At 44.9% G+C, this 25365-nt stretch overlaps 1 protein-coding gene across 2 annotated transcripts in view; it reads right to left on the bottom strand.

Moving 5' to 3' along the window:
- The window catches only part of TMTC2 (transmembrane O-mannosyltransferase targeting cadherins 2), a 372311-nt gene that overhangs the window by 203499 nt on the left and 143447 nt on the right, over positions 1-25365 (bottom strand). The window contains exons 1-2 of one of the 2 annotated variants that reach the window (XM_060245145.1): positions 17799-17926; positions 17671-17707 (exon numbers count right to left, since the gene is read on the bottom strand). In XM_060245145.1, the coding sequence (XP_060101128.1) occupies positions 17671-17700 (30 nt within the window). In that variant the 5' untranslated portion in view covers positions 17701-17707; positions 17799-17926. Of the gene's footprint in view, positions 1-17670; positions 18242-25365 lie in introns of those variants that run through there. The other variant, XM_060245144.1, reaches the window with a different exon arrangement.

The following is a 25365-nucleotide window of genomic DNA, read 5'->3' as shown; positions in this document are numbered from 1 at the left end:
AGGACTGGCGAAGCATACTGTTACTCTGGACTGTGTATGTATATATCTGCACTTCTGTAAATAATCTGTATAATACACCATTTGTTCTGGAAGAAACTGGTGTGTTGCTTCTTCTTGCTGCCGTTCCTACCAATAGAAGCCTTTCTGGGAGCACTCTGCACACATGCTATCCGTCAGGGTTATGGGCCCAGTCCGTGTGCTGTGCAGTTAAGTCTGTTCCTGGCTGTGGAGCTTTGTGGATAGTGGAGAAGAGCTGTGCTGTTGCAGAAGTGAATGAGTGAGTCTGAGGAGAGTGTCGAGGAGGTATCGCTGTCCTTGTCAGTGAGTGACAAGGGGGAGGACAGAGTCCAGTTATCTGTGGAAGCTGGAGAGATGGCTCAACCACTGGCTGTGCTGGTTGAAAAGCTAACTTGAGTAAATTATGCTGTTTGGGCTCTGCATATGGAGTTTTTCCTGAAAAAAGAAGGGCTGTGGACATTTGTTTCTGCCGCCCCCCCCCCCCCCCCCACTGATCTGACAGCTAACGAGGCTGCTCAGGAGCAGAAGGCTCTCGCACATATCATCCTCAGTGTGGGGGATGATAAGTTAATCTATGTGAGAGGGAAAGCTACAGCGAGAGAAGCTTGGAATGCACTTTGTGGAATTTATGTACGTACCACTGCTGGGTCTCTCATGGCATTGACGCACCAGATGTACCTCACGTTGATGGTTCCAGGTGGCTGTGTAAGGGAGCATATTAAGGCTCTCACCAACTGCTTTGTGGAGCTGGAGACAAGAGGCAAGGTCGTGGCTGTGGACGACAGAGTATATATCTTGCTTTCATCGCTTCCTTCAGAGTTTTCTCAACTGATAACATCTCTAGAGTCTGTGGATAATACAGTTCTGACCATGAAGTATGTTTGTGCCCGCTTGTACGACTTCCAAGACAGGCTGTCTGCAGCGTCCCTTTCTGGGAATGGTGCCAGCGCACCTGCTGGTGGGAGTGATCTGAGGGCCGTGTCGAGTCAGAGGAATGTTCCTAGGCAGCAGCAGCAACAAGAGGTCAGCCCAGTTGCTCTACATGTGAGGAAATGTTATCGTTGTGGATCGACTTCTCACATCAGGAGGTTCTGTCCAGAGGCTGGGAAACAACGGAAGAGGACGTCTCTACAGAAACCTGGAAGCTGTGAGCAGGCCAAGCTGGTGACTACGAGGGCAACTGCACAGGGGTCTGTTTGGCTAGTGGACTCTGAGGCGACTAGTCATATTTGTACCTCAGAGGCTTTGATTAAAGGTGCTCGGCAATCTGTGTTATCACATGTAAACCTTGCTTGGTGGCCCTTGCAAGAGTGAACAGTTGAATATATATTTTGTAAAATAAAAACTTCTAGTTTTGCATATTGATTATTAATGCTGAATCTTTGTTACTAAATAAGACCGTTAGAAATCCACATGAAGGGGGGGTTGTGACTTTTATTCTCTATTGCGCTTGTTGCCTGCAACCTCAGCTATTTTGTCACAAATATATAGTCAGTTATACTATCAAGATTACTAAAAAATGTAAATCCGGGTATGAAGTTTATACTAAGGACCCAAAAACTTGGGCATAAGGAGATATAACAGCACATTCTATCCAGAAGATTTCTTTTTGTTTTGCTCAAATATGCTGGGTTTAAAAAAAAAAAAAAGTGTAGTATTTAGCTTTGTAAATATCTTTCCAATGCAAATAGATTCAGAAAAGAATGTTAAAGACCATGACCATTAATACAGTGTACAAGATACATTTGTAATTTTTTTAAAAAATGGTATATTAAATAAAGATTTTGTGGTTTCCTTTTGCCAAAATGCAAAATTGAACATATTAAGAATGTATTTTGGATCAATTCAATTAAGGGGGAAATGATAAAATGTATTTTCCTATTGATGGCCATCTGACAGCAATGAAGATCCTGTGAATTTAGGGGGAGATACTTTTGAGTTTCCTGCATTGTGCAGAGGGTTGATGACCCTGGAGGTCTCTTCCAACTCTATGATTCTGTGTTAGATGTTGCTGACGCCTGAATCAGCACCCGTGTCTCATGCTTTTCTTTTCTTTTCTTTTCTTTTCTTGTCTAGGGGTCCAGCTTGTCTTAATGCCGAAGGCTTACGGAATCCCTGTTTCCACAAGTTCAGAAAGTGAAGTAGAGAAGGAGCAGCAAAACTTGCAGCATGACACTACATGAAACTTTGAATTTCCTAGACTTCAGGACACTATGGGTTGCCATACTTTTTTGGTTTACTCTGCCATCCTTAGGTAACACAATAAAGCACCTTTCTGAACAAAGTATAAACTGCATATTACTTACTGTGCCATATTTCTCAGTTCTTTCTGAGTGACAATAATGCCTCCGCAGTGTTTGAACAGAGTAGGCTGGTTGTATAAGAAAAATGCAGGACTCAAGAAAAAATACAAAATGATAGGTTACTGTTCTGAGGCTAAGACAGCCTTACATATGGTTTACTGTTCAAAAGGAAATAATATTATGGATTTCTATTTCTATAGCCATGTTAGAGCTAAACATTTATGAAAACAGGTGAGGCATATTATCATACTTTCCAAAAATCTCCAGTCTTCCATTTACCAGTAGGTAATCTGATCTGTTTCTGGAGTCCTAGGGACAAAAATTCAGAGGGCCTTGAATACAATTTGGAGGGGTGGGGGGCAGGGAGCTTCAACTCCTTCCCTACCAGCTGACTGACTAGCAAACTGTGGAACTCATCCTGTGCAAGCACATCTTATTAAATTGCATGTCCACTGCCTCCTAGAACAGAAGGTGCTCAGAATAGCCTTGGTGGCCTCCCCTCTTTGTCTAGAGAAAACAGTAAGAAGCAGTTGCATCCAGATTAAAACAACACTTGACTTGGAAATTCACAACTCTGTGAGTGCTCCTCCTTGCCATCCATTTCGAAACTACCCACCCGCTGGACTTCAAAATTCCAGAAGGACAGTCTTGACAAGACCCCTCATCTATAATCTGAGATAAAAGAATGGTGAGTTTAAGGTTGCCAACCTCCAGGTGACAGCTGGAGATGACCCAGAATTACAACTGATCTCCAGGCTACAGATATCAGTTACCCTGGATAAGATGGCCTCTTTAGAAGGTGAACTCTATGGCACTATACCCTGCTGAGGTCCCACCATTCCCTAAACCCCATCCTCCTCAGGCTCCACCCATAACATCCCAAAGAATTTCCCAGCCCAGAGTTGGCAATCATAATACAACAGTTTTATTAATGTGTAATCTTGCAAAAACCTTTTATGTCCTTCTTCAGAGTAAGCCATATAGTCCAATATTTCCTACATTTCTTAATCTTGTTTGCCATTCCCTCCCCAATCCACCCCACCCAAAAAAATCTCCTCAAACAATAAACTGGTATCTACAAAACAAAGCAAATTAAGAACAGGATTTCAAAGCACAGCTTATTAAGGCTAGGGTACATTATACATACTAAGGTGAAAGTATTCATGTGTATCCTACTCTTCAATATACTGTGCTAACTCCCAGTTAATGGCCTATTACAATGAGCAACATTTGTCCAGGCATAAACAAGATTATTGCCAAAACATCCATTTAAAATTATAGCACAACAAATTCTCAATACTTTGAATGCATTTCAAGTCAGGCAATTGCTCTTGTAAGCGCTCCTCACTCATTATTACCATACACTATGGCTATATAAAACTATCTGAAATTTCACAATACATGACAATTTCTATGACACGTGTGGGGAAATGAGGCTTGGGAGCATTCACTTCTGCCTGGTATGGGATTGAGAAAGCCATCCTGGGGTCTAAACCCAACCAGCCTATCATTCTTCCTCCCTTCCTTCCCTTTCTCTGTTTTCTGTCAGTACCACCATCAAGCCAATTTTTAGGAGTTGCTCTACCTGAGGATGTGAGCTCAACCCCCTCTGTCACTTTGCTGCTTAAAGGACAGCACCTTGTGTCTCCCTCTCCTTTCATACCTACTAACAAGGGGACCAACATGTTTATTTTAGTACTCTAATGGAACAGGGTTTAACTGCTGTCCCCTCCACTTTAGGGAGGAAAAAGCCTGGGCAAGACCCAAAACTGCTTGGTTGAATATCCACAGAGGTAAAGAGCGAGAGGGGACAGACTTAAATTCTAACCTGTAATCAAGTTTAACCATGGACAAAACCCACTCATCAGGATTTTGTAGCAAGCTGAGATAGCTTGTGTGTGAACTTAACAGGGGAATGACAACAATCCTAGTCAGGATGACTTCTGAGATGAAACTGCCTCTCTGGAAGAGGGCAGTGGATGGTATAACCTAGGTCAATTAGAACCCTGACACCTCTGATAACCCTGTTGTGTGGTAAATGACTTAGAGATAGGATACCGATACCTTGAGTGGCCAGAAAAGTAGTAGTCCCTTTGATACAAATGCCAGGGCTATCTCAAAAAAGACCTCTGCTTAAATTGGGGCATTAATGATTGTCATACTTCAAGGGATTTAACTGTCTGCTTGTTCTTCTTTATCAGGGAAAGCATCTCCTCTGTCTTGGAAGAGAAGAGAGTGGAACCTTCAAGAGGTGTAAGTCCTCAATGTTAAGCCTGGTCTCCATAGGTAATGCTGCTGATCTTCACTATGTGTGATAGGGTGGCCAGACCGTCCCGGTCTCCCGGGACTTTCCCGGTTCTGGCCACCAATTCCCGGCTCCCGGGCTGCCTATACCGGGACCATTACAAAGTCCCGGTATAGCCAGCGGGGAGCCGGCGGGCCGCGCATGTGGGCCGGGAAGGCGGGGAGTGAGGCAGCCAGCATCCCTGCGCGTGCACACAGCGGTGTGCGCACGCGCAGGGACGCTGGCTGCCTCACTCCCCGCCTTCCCCGCCCGCGCGCGGGGTCCGGAGAGGCCGGTGCTGGTCCCTGGAGGCCTCCAGAGACCAGCGCCGGCAGCGTGGAGAGGCCTCCGCTGGTCCCTGGAGGCCTCCAGAGGCCAGCGGAGGCTTCGTGGAGAGGCCTCCGCTGGTCCCTGGAGGCCTCCAGAGGCCAGCGGAGGGGTCGTGGAGAGGCCTCCGCTGGTCCCTGGAGGCCTCCAGAGGCCAGCGGACGCTTCGTGGAGAGGCCTCCGCTGGTCCCTGGAGGCCTCCAGAGGCCAGCGGAGGCATCGTGGAGAGGCCTGCGCTGGTCCCTGGAGGCCTCCAGAGACCAGCGGAGGCAGCGTGGAGAGGCCGGCGCTGGTCCCTGGAGGCCTCCAGAGGCCAGCGCTAGCAGCGTGGAGAGGCCGGCGCTGGTCCCTGGAGGCCTCCAGAGGCCAGCGGAAGCTTCGTGGAGAGGCCTCCGCTGGTCCCTGGAGGCCTCCAGAGGCCAGCGGAGGCATCGTGGAGAGGCCTCCGCTGGTCCCTGGAGGCCTCCAGAGGCCAGCGGAAGCTTCGTGGAGAGGCCTCCGCTGGTCCCTGGAGGCCTCCAGAGGCCAGCGGAGGCATCGTGGAGAGGCCTGCACTGGTCCCTGGAGGCCTCCAGAGACCAGCGGAGGCAGCGTGGAGAGGCCAGCGCTGGTCCCTGGAGGCCTCCAGAGACCAGCGCCGGCCTCTCCGGCCTCCGCAGCCGCCGCCAGCCCCGCCAGCAGCCCGGAGGAGAGGCCGCCACCGCCCTGGATCCAGGTAAGCCAAAAGCGGGGGGGGGGGCGGCTGGCGGGGGGGGGCGGCTGGCCTTCCTTCTTTCCTTCCCTCCCTCCCTCCTTCCTCCCTCCCTCCTTCCTTTCTTCCTTCCTTCCCTCCCTCCCTCCCTCCTCCCTTCCTTCCCTCCCTCCCTTCCTTCCCTCCCTCCCTCCTCCCTTCCTTCCTTCCCTCCCTCCCTCCTCCCTTCCTTCCTTTCTTCCTTCCTTCCTTCCTTCCCTTCCTTCCCTCCCTCCCTCCTCCCTTCCTGACTGAATGGGCCACTGGCCTGATCCAACAGGGCTTCTCTTATGTTCTTATGTGACACAGTGTGTTGGACTGGATGGGCCACTGGCCTGATCCAACAGGGCTTCTCTTATGTTCTTATGTGACACAGTGTGTTGGACTGGATGGGCCACTGGCATGATCCAACAGGGCTTCTCTTATGTTCTTATGTGACACAGTGTGTTGGACTGGATGGGCCACTGGCCTGATCCAACAGGGCTTCTCTTATGTTCTTATGTGACGCAGAGTGTTGGACTGGATGGGCCACTGGCCTGATCCAACAGGGCTTCTCTTATGTTCTTATGTGACAATACTGACTTTGGTGGACCCAAGCACTGATTCAGTGTAAGGGAGCTTTGTGTTTGTGACTGGGGTGGACAATACTGACTTTGGTGGACCCAAGCACTGATTCAGTGTAAGGGAGCTTTGTGTTTGTGTCTTCTGGTGCAATTTTGTTCTCAGATCCTGTATTTACTTCATCAGTATATGGGATAAGGCACTTTCTCAACTGTGCTGCATAATGCAGCCTATTTATTTTGTCCTGTTTGCTCTGTTGGCTCTATCTGCGCCACCTTCATCACTTTCGGGGTGTGGATCCCCCAGTGGGGTGGTCTCGCGACTCCCTCCGCCGGCTGTTTCTGATAGCCCTGCGCCCCCTCTTTCATTTGATATGTGTCCCGTGCGGATGCCACCCTCCCGTCGGGTTCGGTCACTTCCGGGTTCCTGTCCTGCATCTCGACCTGTGACAGGCTTCTTCGGCGTGCTGCTGCGCCGGCCCCCTGGGTCCCACAACGATGGGACCGATGCCACAGGGACGGGCTCGAAACACTCTATAACCCCTCAAAAGAACAGCAGTCTAGCTCGCTTCCCCCGAGCCCTGCCGCCATAAGCCTCAAGGGGGCTCATTTTGCGGCATCTCCTGGCGGGAGGGTGGCACATATCAAATGAAAGAGGGGGCGCAGGGCTATCAGAAACAGCCGGCGGAGGGAGTCGCGAGACCACCCCACTGGGGGATCCACACACCGAAAGTGATGAAGGTGGCGCAGATAGAGCCAACAGAGCAAACAGGACAAAATAAATAGGCTGCATTATGCAGCACAGTTGAGAAAGTGCCTTATCCCATATACTGATGAAGTATATACAGGATTTGAGAACAAAATTGTTTCCGGCGGTGATATTTGGGGGATTTTGGGGGACGTCACAGGAAGTGCTGTGAAGTCACTTCCTGTTTCCGGCAGTGGCATTTGGGGGAAATGATGTCATTTGGGGGAAGTGATGTCACAGGAAGTGATGTCACTTCCCGTTTCCGGCATGTGACGCGGGGAAATGATGTCACAGGAAGTGGTGTCACTTCCTGTTTCCGGCGGTGGCATGACGTCACCGGAAGTGACGTCACCGGAAGTGAGAAACAAGCAAAAGCCACCTTGCCAAATGTTAACTATAAAACAAGGAGACAAAGAGTAAGGGAGCAGCAAAAAAAATGACAGAAGTTCACCTGATGCCTTAGATCAGGGGTGTTGAATTAATTTGTTATGAGGAATGGATCTGACATAAATGATACCTTGTTGGACCGGACCATGTCAGGATGGGCCCTTCCATGTCGGGCCAGACCATGTGCGTGCCTATTTAAGATTAGGAAGCAGAGATATAAATTTTATAAAGAACACAAACAAACACAAATATATATATTTTAAAAAACTTAAAATATGCTTAAAATGTTAGCATTAATCAGTCTTAAGGATGCTTTCTTTGTATTTCTCCCATGGGATCCAGGGAACTGGGCAAAGGAAGCTCTGGCTCTTTCCTTCTTTCCCCAGGGGACTGGGGGGGGGGGGGTGGGAGCCTCAGCCAACAGAGGAAGAGGTGCTTAGTTCAGTAGCTCTGCTGTGCAATCGAGACAGCCTGGCAAAGCAAGCTATTCCTCCCCCTTTCTCCCCAAGGGAGGAGGCTCAGCCAATGGAGAAAACAGAGGTTTTGCTCTGTAGCTCCTGTGCAATTGAGCAAGCCTTGCAAAGCAAGCTGTTATGCAGACGGAAGCAAGAGAGAGGGAGAAGGAAGCAGATGACAGTCAGTTGCTCAGGGGCCTGATAGGAGCCCTCCGAGGGCCTGATTTGGCCCCCAAACTGCATGTTCGACACACCTGCCTTAGATGCACTTTCTTCAAGAGATAAGTTTAGGATAAAATCCTTTATTCCTATATTAGATGCACTTGAAGCCAATTTAAAAAGAAGTACTGTGTACAGTGATGTTGCACAATTGTTTTCCATTCTTGCAAACTGGCACTAATCCTGGACGGTGAGGCATTTCACCACATCATGAAAAAAGAAGTTGCAACTTAAAGTCTGTAGAAAATACGTTCAAATAAGTACAGTATATTTTGATTAATACTTGCTCCCTGAAAATCTGCATTTTAGGATCTGTACATCAGTCTTCATGGAGACATAATTTTCCTACTACTATTTTGTGTGACAGTAATCTATTGAGGAGAAAATATACAGGAATGCTGTGAGAAGTCCACCAGTGCCCTGCATGTTAAATGCAGCTGAGGGGGAAAGAAGCATCCGGGCAATTGGCAATCAACCACAAAATGACAAACACAACAGCCAATGCCATCTGTACAGATCACCATGAAAACTTCACCTTATGCCTCAGGGAAAAGTCTAGAGGACACTCGAATGAGTCTTTCGTTCATGCTGAACAAAATACAGCTTATGACATGCCATACAGAAAACATAACTCGTCACAGAAAACGAAAGCTTTATGTTTCACTGTATACACTAATTTCAATTATTATTTCATTTTTTAAAAAATACAGTCTGCAATTTCTGTTGAATAATAATAATAATAATAATAATAATAATAATAATAATAATAATAATAATAATAATAATAATAATAATAATAATAATATTTTAATTATATCCCACCCTCCCCACCGAAGCAGGCTCAGGGCGGCTAACAACATAATCAATCTGTACAATAAGTTATACAACAAATTTTAAAATCAACATTCAACTTAAAACATTCCAATTTAAAATTAACATTTCTGGTGCTATTCTATTAGATGCAACTATGTATGTTGGCGGAATCACTTAAGACGAGTCCATCAATCATTCAGTCAGGTAAAGGCCATCCTAAAGAGGAAGGTCTTGCAAGCCCTGCGGAACTGTTCAAGGCTCCGCAGGGCCCGCACTTCTTCTGGGAGCTGGTTCCATAGGTATGGAGCTGCAATGGAGAAGGCCCGTGTGCGAATATTCTTTAATTTTGCCTCCTTCGGCCCAGGGATAGTCAGTTGGTTCTTCCCCATTGACCTCAGTGCTCTCTGGGGTTCATATGGGGAGAGACGGTCCTTTAGGTAGGCAGGTCCTCGACCATATAGGGCTTTAAAGGTAATAACCAGCACTTTGTAGTGAACTCGGTATACAACTGGCAACCAGTTCAGTCCGCGTAGCACCGGCTCTATGTGCTCCCATCTCGGGACCCCTAATAACAACCTAGCCGCCACGTTCTGCACTAGCTGCAGCTTCCGGGTTCGGCACAGAGGCAGCCCCATGTAGAGGGCATTACAACCTTGAGGTGACCGTTCCATGGATCACTGTTGCTAGGTCCTGACGCTCTAGGAAGGGGGCCAACTGCCTTGCCCGCTTCAGATGAAAAAACGCCGACTTGGCAGTAGCTGCTATCTGGGCCTCCATTGATAGTGAAGGCTCCAGTAGAATTCCCAAGCTCCTGACCCGGCACGCCATTTTCAACGACGCACTGTCAAAGACCGGGAGAGGAATTTCTCCTCCCAGAGTGCCACGACCCAAGCAAAGGACCTCTGTCTTCGTCGGGTTCAGCTTCAACCCACTCAGCCTAAGCCAACCTGCCACAGCCTGCAATGCCAGGTCCAAATTCCCTGGGACGCAGTCAGGCCGGCCATTCATTAGCAGATAGAGCTGGGTGTCATCTGCATATTGATGGCACCCAAGCCCATACCTCCAGGTAATCTGGGCAAGGGGGCGCATGTAAATGTTAAATAACATCAGGGAGAGAACTGCTCCCTGCGGCACCCCACAATCTAGTGTGTGCCGCTGGGACAGCTCACCCCCAATTGCCACCCTTTGTCTCTGTCCCTTGAGGAAGGAGGAAAGCCACTGCAGGGCTGACCCACTAACCCCTATGTCGGCGAGGCGGCGGGTCAGTAACTGATGATCGACTGTATCGAACGCAGCCGACAGATCTAACAACATCAGCACTGCCACGCCACCTCGATCCAGATGCCGCTGGAGGTCATCTACCAAGGCGACCAGCACTGTCTCCGTCCCATGGCCCAGGCAAAAGCCAGACTGGCAGGGATCTAGGATGGAAGTGAGACACTTCGGTGCGAAGGGCGGGGTATAATCCCAATATAAATAAATAAATAAATAAATAAATAAATAAGTGTCATCCAGGAAGCCTTGCAACTGCAACACCACTGCCCTCTCTATAATTTTACCTAAAAACGGTAAATTAGAGACCGGCCGGTAATTTGCCAATTCGGCCGGATCTGTTGTACTCTTTTTCAGGAGGGGACGGACCATAGCCTCTTTCAAGGGTGTTGGAAAATGCCCCTCCGAGAGGAATCTATTTATGATGTTCCATAAAGGACATCTAAGCTTCCTCTGGCAAGCCAGGAGGGGCAAGGGTTCAAATTACAAGTTGTTGGGCGTGCAGTCGAGAGAATTCCATCAACTTCCTCCAGGCTAGGTGTGTCAAAGTGATCCAGAACTAAATCAGAAGACAGGCACGGGGCCTCAAGTTCATGTACTGTATCCAATGTGGTAGGCAAGTCCTGGCGGAGCAACGTGATCTTATGTTTTATTAATTTACTGTTTTAACTGTGTAAGATGTTTTAAATTCAAAAATTATGTTAGATTTTTATGTGTTGTGAGCCGCCCTGAGCGGTGGGAAGGGTGGGATATAAATTTAAATAAACTTGAAACTTGAATCTGCAAAAAGTTTCGCAAAAGCCTCACAGCCTATCTCTAATTCTCTCACGTTTGGTCTGCCTTGAGGCAGTGTAGTCAGATTTCCAATTATTCTAAATAATTGTGCCAGGCGCAAATTTGCAGATGCAATCCTAGCCGCAAAGTAATCTTTCTTTGCGGCCTTGACTGCCATCTCATAAGACTTCATAAACGTTCCATAGGATGTTCTCGTCGCTTCATCACGAGTATGTCGCCACTGCCTCTCTAGCCGTCTGAGCCCTTGTTTCAGCTGTCACAGCTCTGAGGTGTACCATGAAACCAGCCTCACATGAGGGCGCAGAGGGCGTCAAGGTGACATCTCGTTGATAGCCCTGGATAACTGGTTTTGCCAGGTCTCAACCAGGTCATCAAGGGAATCGTCAGGGGGCCAGGGATCCCGCAGAGCTATTTGGAACCGTTCCAGCTCTATCAGGCTCTGCAGGCGAGCCAAAATAGGCTCTCCACCCATACAGGGTTGAGGCAGCATCTCCATACAGGCCTTGAGGGCTAGGTGATCCGACCATAGCACCGCTTCTGCCACAATATCGTTCACCAAGATTCCGGGCGCAAAGATCAGGTCTAACATGTGCCCTGCCTGGTGCGTAGGAGTCGTAACAAATTGAGAAAGTCCTAGTGTCGCCATGGAAGACTCTAGGCCCATCTCCTGATTGGAGGCAGCATCATCGGCGTGGACATTGAAATCACCCAGGACCATAAGCCCTGGGCATTCCAACGCCCAGCCCGCCACCGCCTCCATCAGGGATGGTAAGGCGCTGGCTCGTGTGTTAGGCGGACGGTACACCAGCCAGATCGCCAACCCCTCTCCAACATCCCACACCATTCAATGCCCTCAATTCAATGCCCACATTCAATGCCCTCAATCGTTGGGGCCGGGAGAGCCCAGAAGGAGTAACCCTCCCGTATGAATAGCGCCACCCCTCCCCCCCACTAGTCCGTGATTGGTGAAAGACAGAGTAGCCCGGGGGGGGTCATCTGGGTGAGAGCCACCGTCTCCCCATCTCACACCCAGGTCTCGGTCACGCAAGCCAGGTCCATGTCCTGCCGGAACAGGAACTTCCTAAGGATCGAGGTCTTGTTATTTACGGACCTGGCATTGCATAACACCAATGACGGAGACGGGCAATTCTTCTTGGCCCCACTACCTGTCACCATTGGGATGGGAAGCAGACTGGAAGGAGGTCGAGCACTGTTTTGTCTTCGCCTCCTTCCCTTCTAATTCTATTCCCACAGTCATACCTCTAATTCTATTCCCACCGTCATACCTCCCCAGGAGCACTGGAATCTTCTGGCCAAGCATCCACACCTGTGCCTGGTATGGTCTTACTGATGCTAAGACAACCTCCCCTTCACACCTGGATTATCTGAAACTCACAATTTAGGTTCCCACCCCACCATCCACTTCAATCCCCTAATTATCATCACTATTTATTTAATCGATAATTAATTAATATGAAGCCCACCCTACTATTCCCCTCTAATTGATTAGTCAAAATTAATTAATTTCATTCTTAGCATTTTAATAAGAAAGTCCCCCCTGATTCCACTCCCCCCAATTAATCTGCTAAAAATATAAATATATAAATATATACTATTAAAGGAAGATTTAGGACTATTTTAGGATTAGCTCATATATAATCATGTCTCAACCCCTTTCTATCCTTCCTCACTTCTAGTGCATTCAGAAGACATCTATGAAAGAATGAAGAGTGTAAAGGGGAGGAGGAAAGCATGTGGAATAGGGAGCATCTAAGCCCATGACAACTTCATAATGGCCAAATTATGGGTTGATCATTATATAAGATATTGACTGGAGAGAAGAGAGTAACTGAATCAGCCATGCATACAGAACATTAAGGACTCATTTAGAACTATACATCATTATGATGTTATGAATCAAAGGGTGGGTTTTTGACTCATTTCTGTGATTATTTTCACACCTGCAATCAAACAGAACAAGAATCAGATTTTCACAGAGTTATTCCTTCACAGAGTTATTCTGACTGCAAACTGTTTTTTGTTGTTCAGTCGCACAATCGAGTCCGACTCTTTGCGACCCCTTGGACCAAGTCATGCCAGGCCCTCCTGTCTTCAACCATCCTCAAAAGTCTGCTCAAATTCATGTTACATTTACTATTTATAGGATTGCAATCTGTGCCACTATAATTCATATTATAGTATGACCATAATTTGAGTGTGTTTAAATGTTCACTTGATGACTTTGATGGCACACCCCAAGATGGATATGTTAAGTTTACACTATTCTTGATTTCTTCTCAGCTATGTCTTGTTTTTTTCAAAACAAAATATATGTCTCCTAGAAATCTGTGCTCTCCCTCCCAAAGAAACATCCTTAAGATTGAATAGTATAATCAGGAAGAATCCAGATTTCTGCATGGTTTGTTAGTAATACTGAACATTTCACAGTCATATATTTTTAATGAAGAGGGTTGTTGTTTTTTTGTCAATGGAACACATGAGAGCCATTTCCAATCTACATCCAAGAGTAAAAAAGAAGCCTATTTTGCACTCCCTTTCCTTATTAATTGCAGCCATGGCATCTGCAACATTAACCACAGATAAAGCTGATCAAGTAGGTTTTGAAAACTGATACAAAAAATTTGGCTAAAAGAGTTGTTAATCATGATAATGTCAGTAAGGATATGGGGCAGTAAAAGGAAGGCAGAACACTGGCCCATAACCCCACTTCTAATTATTAAACTATGTTTAAGAGACTGGCAGTTTTGTAGTTGCCTCCTGGAACCTCAGTTTCTAATTTCTCAATAAATCCTTCTCTCTCTCCATACTTGCTATATTCGCTTATCCAAATTTTGGTTCAAGGACTTCTGAATAGGGATCTGCCACCCACAATATATCATACAGCACAGTCTACTCTGCATAAAAGTTAAATAATAATGGAACAGATAGTCCCAAGCAGACATTTGACCTACCTACTAACCACTTACATGGTTTGTTTCTAAATAGCACCTGCTGTTCTCTAGAAGAAAGGAGGCTGTGGGGCATAAATAAATGCAAATATTTGTTCAGACTTTCACACATTTATAATGAGATATAAATGCTGGAGAAATTAATGCTCAGCTGAATAACCCTGAATACATGGGACTCTGCATGGGAGTGAGCGGTTGTGCTTTCAACCTTTTATTTAGCTCTTCAAAGTGAAAAAAATCCACATTGCACACAAAGGCCATGTTTAACAGTTTAGTGCACTTGTGTGTGTACATTTGTCCCAAAACACTTATGGCTTGATAGTGGAACAGGCAAGAGGTCAGGCCACATTTTAAATCCAACAATCATTTACCACATAGCAGGTTGTTAGGAACTAATTTTTGCTAGCAAACACTCATTTTCTAATTGTGATTACACAGAGCTGCCCCAAGTGCTGCAAAGGGATCCTTATGAACTCAACTGTATCTACCCATAGCATCACAAATGAAGACTTAAAAATCCATACAGGCACCCTTAAAAATATTTGCTGAAAAGAATTTCCACATCCTGTCCAGGGGAATGTATCTTTGATTGCTACTGCAGTGTTAATGTTGTATTAGTAAAAGGAACAGTTGTTAGTCAGGTACTGCAGCAGTTAGGATGCCAAGATAGACCCGGAAGACCAGTGTCTCCTAGAAATCTCTGCTCTCCCTCTCAAAGAAACATCCTTAACATTGAATGGTGTAATCAGGAAGAATCCAGATTTCTGCATGGTTTGTTTGTAATACTGAAGACCAGAGTTCAAATGATACTTAGCCATGAAGTTCACTGGATGAACCTGAGCCAGTCATTCTTTCTCTCCTGACCTAACCCACCTATGATGGTTGTTATGATGACAAAATGGGTAGAAGAAGAACTATGCTCATGAAGCATAGCTGCTTGGAATAAGGTTGTAAAAATATATGGACAGAAATTCAATGTATAGAAAGATGAAAGTAAATTACATTATCTGAGCTCACTGACTTCAGTGGACTCAGAAGAATGATATCCTGCTCATGACGGTACTGTTAACTTTCTTTTCCTATCATAATGTTTTTCTTAAGGCAAAAGACTGGCACTCTTTCTAAGAATCTGGGAAGGCAAATTATTCTACAATGAGCTCTTAACTGCTACTGCAGAGTTTTACAATTAGATCACATATTTAAGGTTTACAATGGCATTTTTAAGGATATCATTCCGATACGAAGTTCCACAGCAGTGTAGGTTTGTTTCATTTAAAGATAGAACGGAAGCTGACCATTGGCCATACCATTCTTGGAACAGTATACTTTAGCTTGTATCCAGACAAGCATTCTCATAGCTGCAAAGATTCCAAATACAACTTTCTCACTTGCCCCCTCCTGTGGTTGCACAAAATGCCCTCCAAAATCCTGTTCCATGCTAAGTGGAAGATGAGAAAGTTCATTCCACAGGTGGAAATACTTTCACCTATGAAAATGCTAGTCTGGATACAAGCTAAAGTTTGTACAGCTACCCTAAAGTGAAAGTAGTTTCTATAAAATTTAATTCATGACATAATTCATACCACAGATAACTGCTACTAAAATTAATATAAAAGACAAATTTCCCTTTGTTGAATTAAACAAGGAAATAAATAATTTATTTTGTTTGTAACATTTTTTCTCCTCCCACCTAATTTACTTGCTGTGAATGTATATATCTGATCTATTAATGGTTTGCATATATTATTTATATTTGTAAACAAGTTTGCACACATATATATTTGACACAGTTAATTTATCACATATCCAATAAAGTACAATTTTGATGCTTTTTAAAATTAAAATATTCTGATACAGTCTGCTCCATTAAAAAAAATGGGGAAAAGGAGGAAAACAGAGCACAAAGACTTCAAGCTAACTGGACAGAACGCTATGAAATTGATCAAGGCCAGGTTCTTGGACTGGGATTTGCGACTGCAGCGGAATTAAGCCTCTGAATTTACATAGTTTCAATCATTACAACCTTCTTCAAAACTCAGAGCCCCATATACCCCTGGATCGATTCTCCTTTATACCCTATGGCAGGGTTTCCCAAACTTTTCCCCCTTATGGCCCGGTTATTTCTACACTTCTCCTTTGTGGCCCACTAAAATTTGGGGGTGGAGCCAGGAGACTTTGGAGGTGGAGCCGGGAGACAGGAAAGTACAAACATGCTTAAAACTTGCAATATTTTGTTTAGGAAAAATAGGAGACTAGTGGGATTTTGCTATGCAATCTTAAAAATAAAACATCAAGAAAAAGCACAAGGATCACACACAGAAAACTAAAAATATATAATGCTCTTAGCCTGGGAAAACATGAAATGGCAGGAAGAAGCTTTTCCTCCCCCTCCCCAGTCTACTCAGATTAGCAATTTTAAAGGAAGGAAGGAAGGAAGGAAGGAAGGAAGGAAGGAAGGAAGGGAGGGAGGGAGGGAGGGAGGGAGGGAGGGAGGGAGGGAGGGAGGAAGGAAGGAAGGAAGGAAGGAAGGAAGGAAGGAAGGAAGGAAGGAAGGAAGGAAGGAAGGAAGGAAGGAAGGAAGGAAGGAAGGAACTGACGGAGAGAGAGAGAAGATGGGAAAAGACTGAGTGACAGAGAGAGAGAGAGAGAGATGACTGACAGAGGGAGGGGGGGGAGTGAGAAATAAAGCTTCCCTCTGGCCAGCCTCTTTTCCCCTTTATTGCCCCACACCTCCATCCCATGTGTCTTCTCCCTTCCTCATTCAACCCTCTGCCTTTTTCTCAGCCCTCCCTCCTGTTACTGCATTCCTCTCCCCCTCGGCCTTTGCCCCACCCCTGGGCCAGCCCTCCTCCTGCTATCCTTTTGCTCTGGTAGGTGCAAGCTGTTGGCAAAGTCAGGGCTGCTGCTGCTTTAGCTGCTCTGGCCTGGGTGTCAGTCCTGCCCCCCATCATGGAGACCATCAGGGCTGGCCACAGCTCTCCAGGTGGTGCCATCATCGGGCATAGTCAAGCCCGGCCAAGGAGGCTGCGCTGGAAGGACGTGTAGGGCAGGACTGCCCCCACTGCTGCTCCTTGTTGATGAGTTGGGGCCCCACTGGGCACACACCATCCCCGTCCCTCGCTGTTGGCGGCGAGCCCAGTGGGGCCCCAACGCAGCAACAAGGAGCAGCAGCGGGGTTGGTATCAAGAACTCCTTTGAATATTAGGCCACACACCCCTGATGTAGACAATCCTCCAAGAGCTTACAGGGCTCTTCTTACATGGCCTACTGTAAGCTCCAGGAGGACTGACTACATCAGGGGTGTGTGGCCTAACATGCAAAGGAACTCCTGATACAAAAAAAGCCCTGGATGTACATCCATCTTTAAGAAAGCGATACACATTACAAATGGAGGGGAAGGGGGGGGGGGACTGTGTCACCCAATATGGTTCAAAAAAGAAAACATATACCAAGGAAAACCAAGCAAAAAAAATGTAGGAGCAAGCATACTAAGCATAAACTTTCTTTTAAATCAATGTTGAATTGATTCAATTATATTTCAGTGTATGAAGTGCAGATGTACATAATATAAAATTTAATTATACAATTGTCAGTGCTGAGATATCATTTAAAAACAACAATCCTATGGTTAAGCATTTAAGTACCTAATCCTAATATAAAGATAAATGTCCATTCATATTAATACAGGTTAAAAGGTACATAATTTGCAAAAAAAAATTCCAAACATGTTTCTGCAAGAAAACTTCCACAGTGGTATAATTCAAATTCAAACTGAGCAGATTTTACTCACCTTGTAGATAGCAGGAATGATCTGGTACATTTTTAACCTGTGAAACACAAAGACATCATAAACTGCTGAAACGGCTAGCACTGTGACTCCTTGCTCCTTCCACAGCATGCTGCAGGTAGCACACACACCTGTACTTAAGAGCCAGCCCCACGTTCTTTCTGAATAACTTCTTGCACAGCAGTGTTTAATGTAACTCATTAGGGCAAGCAAGAAGAAAAGGCAAGCTCCAATATCAGCCCTTCCCACTATGCCTGCCACTGCTTCAGTATGGATGGGATGAGAAGCAAACAGCAGGCCAGCAAATAAGGTCCAATATCCATCACCAAACAGTACTCGGGAAAAACTTGTAAAAAGACCAGTGACCGCAGCATGTAACAGGACATTTACAAGATGATAACTCCAAGGATCCATTGCTCCGATAGCATGGTTGAGGCGAAAAGAAAGCGTACAAAGAGGTCGATATGATTTATGGCTCCCACTGTGGGTAAGAAGAGTGCCCCAAAAGTCATTGTAGAATATTTGAGTCCATGGTGTTTCTGGAAGAAGATCCTGGTTTGTCTTGATAGCTCGGCTGAAAACAAACACAGAAAGAAAGAAAGAATCAAGCAATGTGATTACCATAAAGGGGACTTCTCTGGTAATCAATAAAATTATTGTATATAGTTATATTATGGAATTAACACAAAGTCATAATGCAAAGCCTTACTACTTTGTAAGATTTAAACTCTGTAGTACAAGTTGTTAGGAGTATCTCATCTATTGACTTTTTGCTACAATAAATTTCCATATAAATTGGCTTTTAAAACCTTAGAAACAGATGTTATGCTGGGTCCATTAAATTAAAACACCCTTCAATGACATTCACTCAAGTCAAACCCAGAATAAATCACTTGCAAATTGATGGGTTATAATTAAAATGTAGAAGAAATATGAAAACCAGGAAAACACTGCAGCTGAAACTAGCAATTCCTGAGGTCTAAGTAAAATATCAATTGACCTTTTACTAGGGTTGCCAAGTCCAATTCAAGAAATATCTGGGGACTTTGAGAGTGGAGCCAGGAGACTTTGGGGGTGGAGCCAAGATCAAGGCTGTGACAAGCATAATTGAACTCCATAGGGAGTTCTGGCCATCACATTTAAAGGGACAGCACACCTTTTCAATTCCTTCCTTCCATACGAAATAATGAAGGATAGGGGCATCTTCTTTTGGGGCTCATAGAATTGGACCCCCGGTCCAATCTTTTTGAAACTTGGGGGTTATTTTGGGGAGAGGCACTAGATGCTATACTGAAAATTTGGTGCCTCTACCCCAAACAACAGCCCCCCCCCCCCGAGCCCCAGATACCCGTGGATCAATTCTCCATGATTTTCTATGGGAATAAATCTCCATAGGGAATAACAGAGTTCCCATAAGGCATTTCCCTCCCCTCCCCCCACTTTCTGATGACCCTGAAGCGGGGGGAGGGCATTCAAACTGGGGGATCCCCTACCCCCACCTGGGGATTGGCAACCCTGCCTTTTACACAACTATTTTAATTTACATGACAGAATGAATCTTTTTACAGGACACCAGTATATGTATGCAAATTTGCAAAACAGAATAATTTCAAATTAGATGCATGCGCACACACACACACACACACACATATATAAAAGGATATATTAAATATATACATATATTAAAGTATATTATACACTGCTGTAACTCGCAGCTACTTTTAAGTTAAGCTTTCAAAGCGCTGTTTGAGCAACCTGTAGGGTTTTCAAGGAAAGAGGCATTCCGATGTGGTTTGCTCTTCCTGCCTCTGTGGTGTCTCATCCTAATTCTAACCAGGACTGACCTTGCTTAGCCTCTAAGATCTGATGAGATTGGGCTAGCCTGGGCCATTCAGTTCAGGTTGGAATATAACATATTCCTCTGTAAATCTATAAGGAGAAAAAATGGCTTCATTTTCAAGAAGCAATGTTGTACATGGCTACTGTTTGGTAACAATAGTTTCACCCCCTAGACATTGAATATCACTTGGGCTGGGACAAACCAACCTGTCCTGTTATATGGCCTAAACCAAAGAACCAACCAGTTTTAGGGTTAAATTTTCAAAATGTCTATCAGGAATTTCAGCTCGGAATTCAGAGCTTTTTTTGAGCCAGAGCACAATGGAGCACTGCCATGGCTGGCTTGGCCTAGGCTCTGGCTCAAAAAAGGTCCCCAGCCAGAGGGAAGGCACCCAGAGAAATAGACAGGGAAGGAGTCCCCCTGAGAAAATCCATTAATATCTATGCTGGAAAAATCCTTTCTCAATCTGTTTCATGCATAGGCTATCATCTTTTAGAGGCCAGACAAAGTGTGCTATTCTTCCTGGCTTTTAACACCTCACAGTTGACATGACCAGTAATTAGTTGTTATTGTTGTTTTATCATATCGGTGTATCAAAGGTTTAGATGAGAAATATTAAACAAATGCATCGGCAAGATACTAGATAATTCATATGGCACCACTAATGACATTCAAACAAAAACACCCATTGCCCAGTATTTATTAAAACCCATTGTCTGTGTTTGCTTCTAATATATCTTAAGAATAGTAACCAGGAACCCAAAAGAGGTGGAGGAATAGATGGCATATCCATTTTTGTTTTTAATTTTTTTTTAAAAAGGGGTGTAATGTAAATAGCAGTTCATGGAAAGGTAATGGATCTTCCTTGCTTTCTCCTCCATACAAGTTGAATATAAACATATTGCATATAGACAAAATGCACACAGACTAGATAAACAGATGGAGCCTGTGAAGAAATGCATTTTATCCTGGGAGGTCTGAGCTGTGCAAAACCGCTACTTTGAGTTTTAACAGGGTTTTGTTTTTGGTTTTTTTGTTCCCCTCTTGGCAGACACCAGGCTGGGAAGAAAGGAGTAATCAATGGTTTCACAGGCTCATCTCAGCCACCTCTTAAGAAATGCCAATAGGTCTAGCTAGATGGCCAAGATCCCCCCCCCTCCAAGCAGGGAACAGAGACTGGAAAAAATGGAATCCTAGAGGGACACCAGGAAGGAAATGTTTAGAATTTTCAGGAAAAGCTTCTCTGACCTGGCCTGACTGGGTCAGAGGGAGGGGAAACAGATATGATTTTAAAAAAAAAACAACAACCCCTCCTTGCAGCAGGGAGTGCTTTTTCCTTGGGTGTTGCGTCCAGGAGAGGACACAAGCCTCTTCACACAGAAGGCACCCATTGACCATGTGGTTGCCTAAAGAGCTGGAGCAAGCTTCAACGTAATGGAACTGTAGAGAGCTAGAGCGAGCCTGTCCTATATTTTAACATCTGACAGGGCATGGATAGAGAGAGATGGACAAAGGATTTGTGTCTCTCTTGTTTCTTTTGGTTCTCTCGTTTGGGAGTGGAGCCAGGAGACTTTGGGGGTGGAGCCAGGCGACACTGGGGTGCAGCCAGGAGCAAGGGTGTGAAAAGCATAATTGAACTCCAAGGGAGTTCTGACCATCACATTTAAAGGGACAGCACACCTTTTAAAATGCCTTCCATCCATAAGAAATAATGGATAGGGGCACCTTCTTCTGGGGCTCATAGAATTGGATCCACTGGTCCAATCGTTTTGAAACTTGGGGGGGGGGGTATTTTGGGGAGAGGCACTAGATGCTATACTGAAAATTTGGTGCCTCTACCTCAAAAAAACAGCCCCCCCCCAGAACCCCCAATACCTGCAGATCAATTCCCCATTATTCCCTATGGGAATCATTCTCCATAAGGAATAACTGACCAGTAGATATTTAGGAACATAAGAGAAGCCATGTTGGATCAGGCCAATAGCCCATCCAGTCGAACACTCTGTATCACACGGTGGCCAATATATACACACACACACACACACGCAGAGTGGCTAATAGCCACTGATGAACCTCTGTTCCATATATTTATCTAACCCCCTCTTGAAAATGGCTATGCTTGTAACCACCACCTCCTGTAGCAGTGAATTCCACATGTTAATCACCCTTTGGGTGAAGAAGTACTTCCTTTTATCCGTTCTAACCTGACTGCTCAGCAATTTCATTGATTGCCCACGAGTTCTTGTATTGTGAGAAAGGGAGAAAAGGACTTCTTTCTCAACTTTCTCCATCCCATGCATAATCTTGTAAACCTCTATCATGTTACCCCACAGTCGACATTTCTTCAAGCTAAAGAGCCCCAAGCGTTTTAACCTTTCTTCATAGGGAAGCCATTAATCCAAGCCTTTCCAAACCTTTAATAATTCTAGTTGCCCTTTCCTGCACTTTTTCCAATGCTATAATATCCTTTTTGAGGTGCAGTGACCAGAATTGCACATAGTACTCCAAATGAGACCGCACCATCGATTTATACAGGGGCATTATGATACTGGCTGATTTGTTTTCAATTCCCTTCCTAATAATTCCCAGCATGGCATTGGCCTTTTTTATTGGAAACACACACTGTCTTGACATTTTCAGTGAGTTATCTACCACGACCCCAAGATCTCTCTCTTGGTCAGTCTCTGCCAGTTCACAACCCATCAACTTGTATTTGTAGATGGGATTTTTGGCCCCAATGTGCATTACTTTGCACTTGGCCACATTGAACCTCATCTGCCATGTTGACGCCCATTCACCCAGCCTCAACAGATCCCTTTGGAGTGCCTCTCTGGTTCTCACCACCCTGAACAATTTAGTGTCATCTGCAAACTTTGCCACTTCACTGCTTACTCCCAACTCCAGATCATTAATGAATGTTAAAGAGCATGGGACCCAGTACTGAGCCCTGTGGCACCCCACTGCTTACTGTCTTCCACTGCGAAGACTGCCCATTTATACTCACTCTCTGCTTCCTATTAATTAGTCAGTTTTTGATCCACAAGAGGACCTGTCCTTTTACTCCATGACTCTTGAGCTTTCTAAGGAGCCTTTGATGAGGAACTTTATCAAAAGCTTCCTGGAAGACAAGGTAATCAACATCTATTAGGTCCCCTTTGTCCACATGCTTGTTTACCCCCTCAAAGAACTGTAACAGGCTAGTGAGGCAAGATCTTCCCTTACAGAACGCATACTGAGTCTTCCTCAATAACTTGTGTTCATCAATGTGCATACTCATTCTGCCCTTGATAATGGTTTCTACCAAATTTCCTGGTATTGAAGTCAGACTGACTGGCCTGTAATTTCCCGGATCTCCTCTGGAACCCTTTTTAAAGATGGGGGTGACATTTCCTACCTTCCAGTCCTCAGGAACGGAGGCAGATTTCAATGAAAGATTACATATTTTTGTCAGAAGACCCACAAGTTCAACTTTGAGTTCTTTCAGAACTCTTGGATGTATGCCACCTGGACCTGGTGACTTATTAGTTTAATTTGCTATCAGTTGTAGGACCTCCTCTCTTGTCACCGCAATCTGACTCAGGTTTTTCAACACCCCTTCCAAAATTAGTGGTTCTGGAGCGGGCAAACACTTTTCCACAGTTAAGACAGAGGCAAAAAATGAATTCAGCTTCTCAGTCATTTCCCTATCCTCCTTCAGTAATCCTTTGACCCCCTGGTCATCTAAGGGCCCCACTGCCTCCCTGGCTGGTTTCCTGCTTCTAATATATTTGAAGAAATTTTTATTGTTGGTCTTTATGTTTTTTTGCAATATGCTCCTAATAGTCCCTTTTTGTCTACCTGATCACAGTCTTGCATTTGATTTGCCGCAGCCTGTGTTCCCTTTTATTAATCTCACTTGGACTAGCTTTCCACCACTTAAAGGAGTCTTTCTTACCTTTTACAGCTTCCATTACTTTGTTTGTTAACCATGCAGGCCTTTTCTTATACCTGTTTGTGCCTTTCCTAACTTGTGGTATATATTTTATCTGAGCTTCTAGGATTGTAGTTTTAAATAGCCTCCAAGCTTCCCCAAGGGTTTTGACTGTATTTACTTTCCCTTTCAGTTTCCTCTTCACATCTCCTCATCTCAGAGAATTTACCCCTTTTAAAGTTAAACGTGGTTGTGCTGGTCTTTTGGGGCAACTCCCTATTTATACAAATGGTGAAATCAATAACGTTATGGTTACTGCTCCCAAGCAGTGCGATCACTTTTACATCTCCCCCCCCCACTTTCTGATGACCCTAAGGTGGGGGGAGGGCCTCTAAACCTGGGGATTGGCAACCCTCTCTCTCTCTCTCACACACACACACACTTCCTGAGTCTGATTCCTTCACAACAACATCTGAAAAGAACAGGGGCTATGCTGCTCTCTCTCTCTCACACACACACACACACTCTTAGTTCCTCTGAAATGAAAGCAAAACAAACAGAACTGTGTTGCTGACCCTTCCCATGAAGTACTTTCTGCTCAACTTTAAAGGCACACAGACACACACACATTTTGAAACGGACCTGTTTGCAGGTTTCTAAGCCTGCCCAAGATCTAGAGCTGCATGTTGGCTGTGGGGGCGGGGCTTCCCCCACCGGCCAGCTGGCTGGGGGCGGGGGGAAGCCTGTAAAACTGGGGGATCCCCCGCTGGGACCTGTGGATTGGGAAGCCTACTCTCGCTCCATCTGATGTGTTAAACGTATGCTTATGAACGTTTTCTTTTTAATAAATACATTATAACTTTTAATGCTGGTAGTGGTTCTCTGTACCACACAGACCTCCACTGTCTCAGATACAGTGGAACATCAGGAGGAAGGAAGGCAGCTGGCAAATGGCTATTCCTCCAGGGGCATGTGAGGCAGTAAACTGCCCTTGTGGTGACCAGTCAATAGGCAGTAGGAGACACAGAGACCTCAACATTTGGAAGGGAAGCTGGGAGTCCTGATGCTCCCAGTGGGCAATTCCTTACAAAAGTCAGATGGTGGTGGCAAGCTATCCTGAGAGTGAAACAAAAGCCTCTCCAGGTGTTGAGAAATACCTAGGAGGGCAGGGCAAATTAGGGCCTGTAGGCCAGAGCAGGCTAGTTCTGCTACAGAGCCACACTACAGAGTGGCTCTGTAGCAGAACAATGCTACAGCAACAGAGACAGCTTACCAGTGAACGGGGGGGGGGGAGAATTTTGGGTTTAAACAGTGTTCAAGAAAGAAAGCAACCTAGCAAAAGTTAATATTATTTGGAATGACATGGGTCCACTGGTGGGTAAAGCAGTTGATGTATTCCAAGACAGGTGCTTTGTAACTTTTGCTTAGACTGTTTTTCCAGAAGTGCTTCATTTATGCTCCTAGCAGAATTAATGAGTAACAGAAATTTTTCACACAATTTACCTCATTTTAGGTCATTAGTGCGATGATTTATAGGCTACAATTCAATAAGAATCAAAAGTAGAAGAGTATCCCAATAAGCTGATATGGGAAAACATAGACACTTAAATTTCAGGTTTAACTAGATCATTTATAACTAAAATTCATTTCTTCTGCTGAAACAAACTGTCAAGAATCTTCAAAGCTATAACACATTATCCAGTGTTTTCATTTAAAAATTTAACTGTATTAATGAATTGCTTTCTGCACATTTGTTTTAAAAAAGAAAAAAAAGTCAGTGTTATTTAAATTGCTGCTATTGCAAGTCATACCACTGTTCTGCAAATACATGCTAATACAAAGCTCAGCACTTTCATTGTATGAAGCACACTTCTACAATGCTTTTAGGCACATTTGCTGCCTGTAGATCTCTTTTGTCTGCATATATATTGAGGTTAGGAAGAGGTCA

This window comes from Heteronotia binoei, chromosome 8 (genome assembly GCF_032191835.1).
Source record: "Heteronotia binoei isolate CCM8104 ecotype False Entrance Well chromosome 8, APGP_CSIRO_Hbin_v1, whole genome shotgun sequence".
Classification (NCBI taxonomy): Eukaryota; Metazoa; Chordata; class Lepidosauria; order Squamata; family Gekkonidae; genus Heteronotia; species Heteronotia binoei.
The sequence above is the reverse complement of the archived record's forward strand: the minus strand, read 5'-3'. Positions and strand labels throughout refer to the sequence as shown.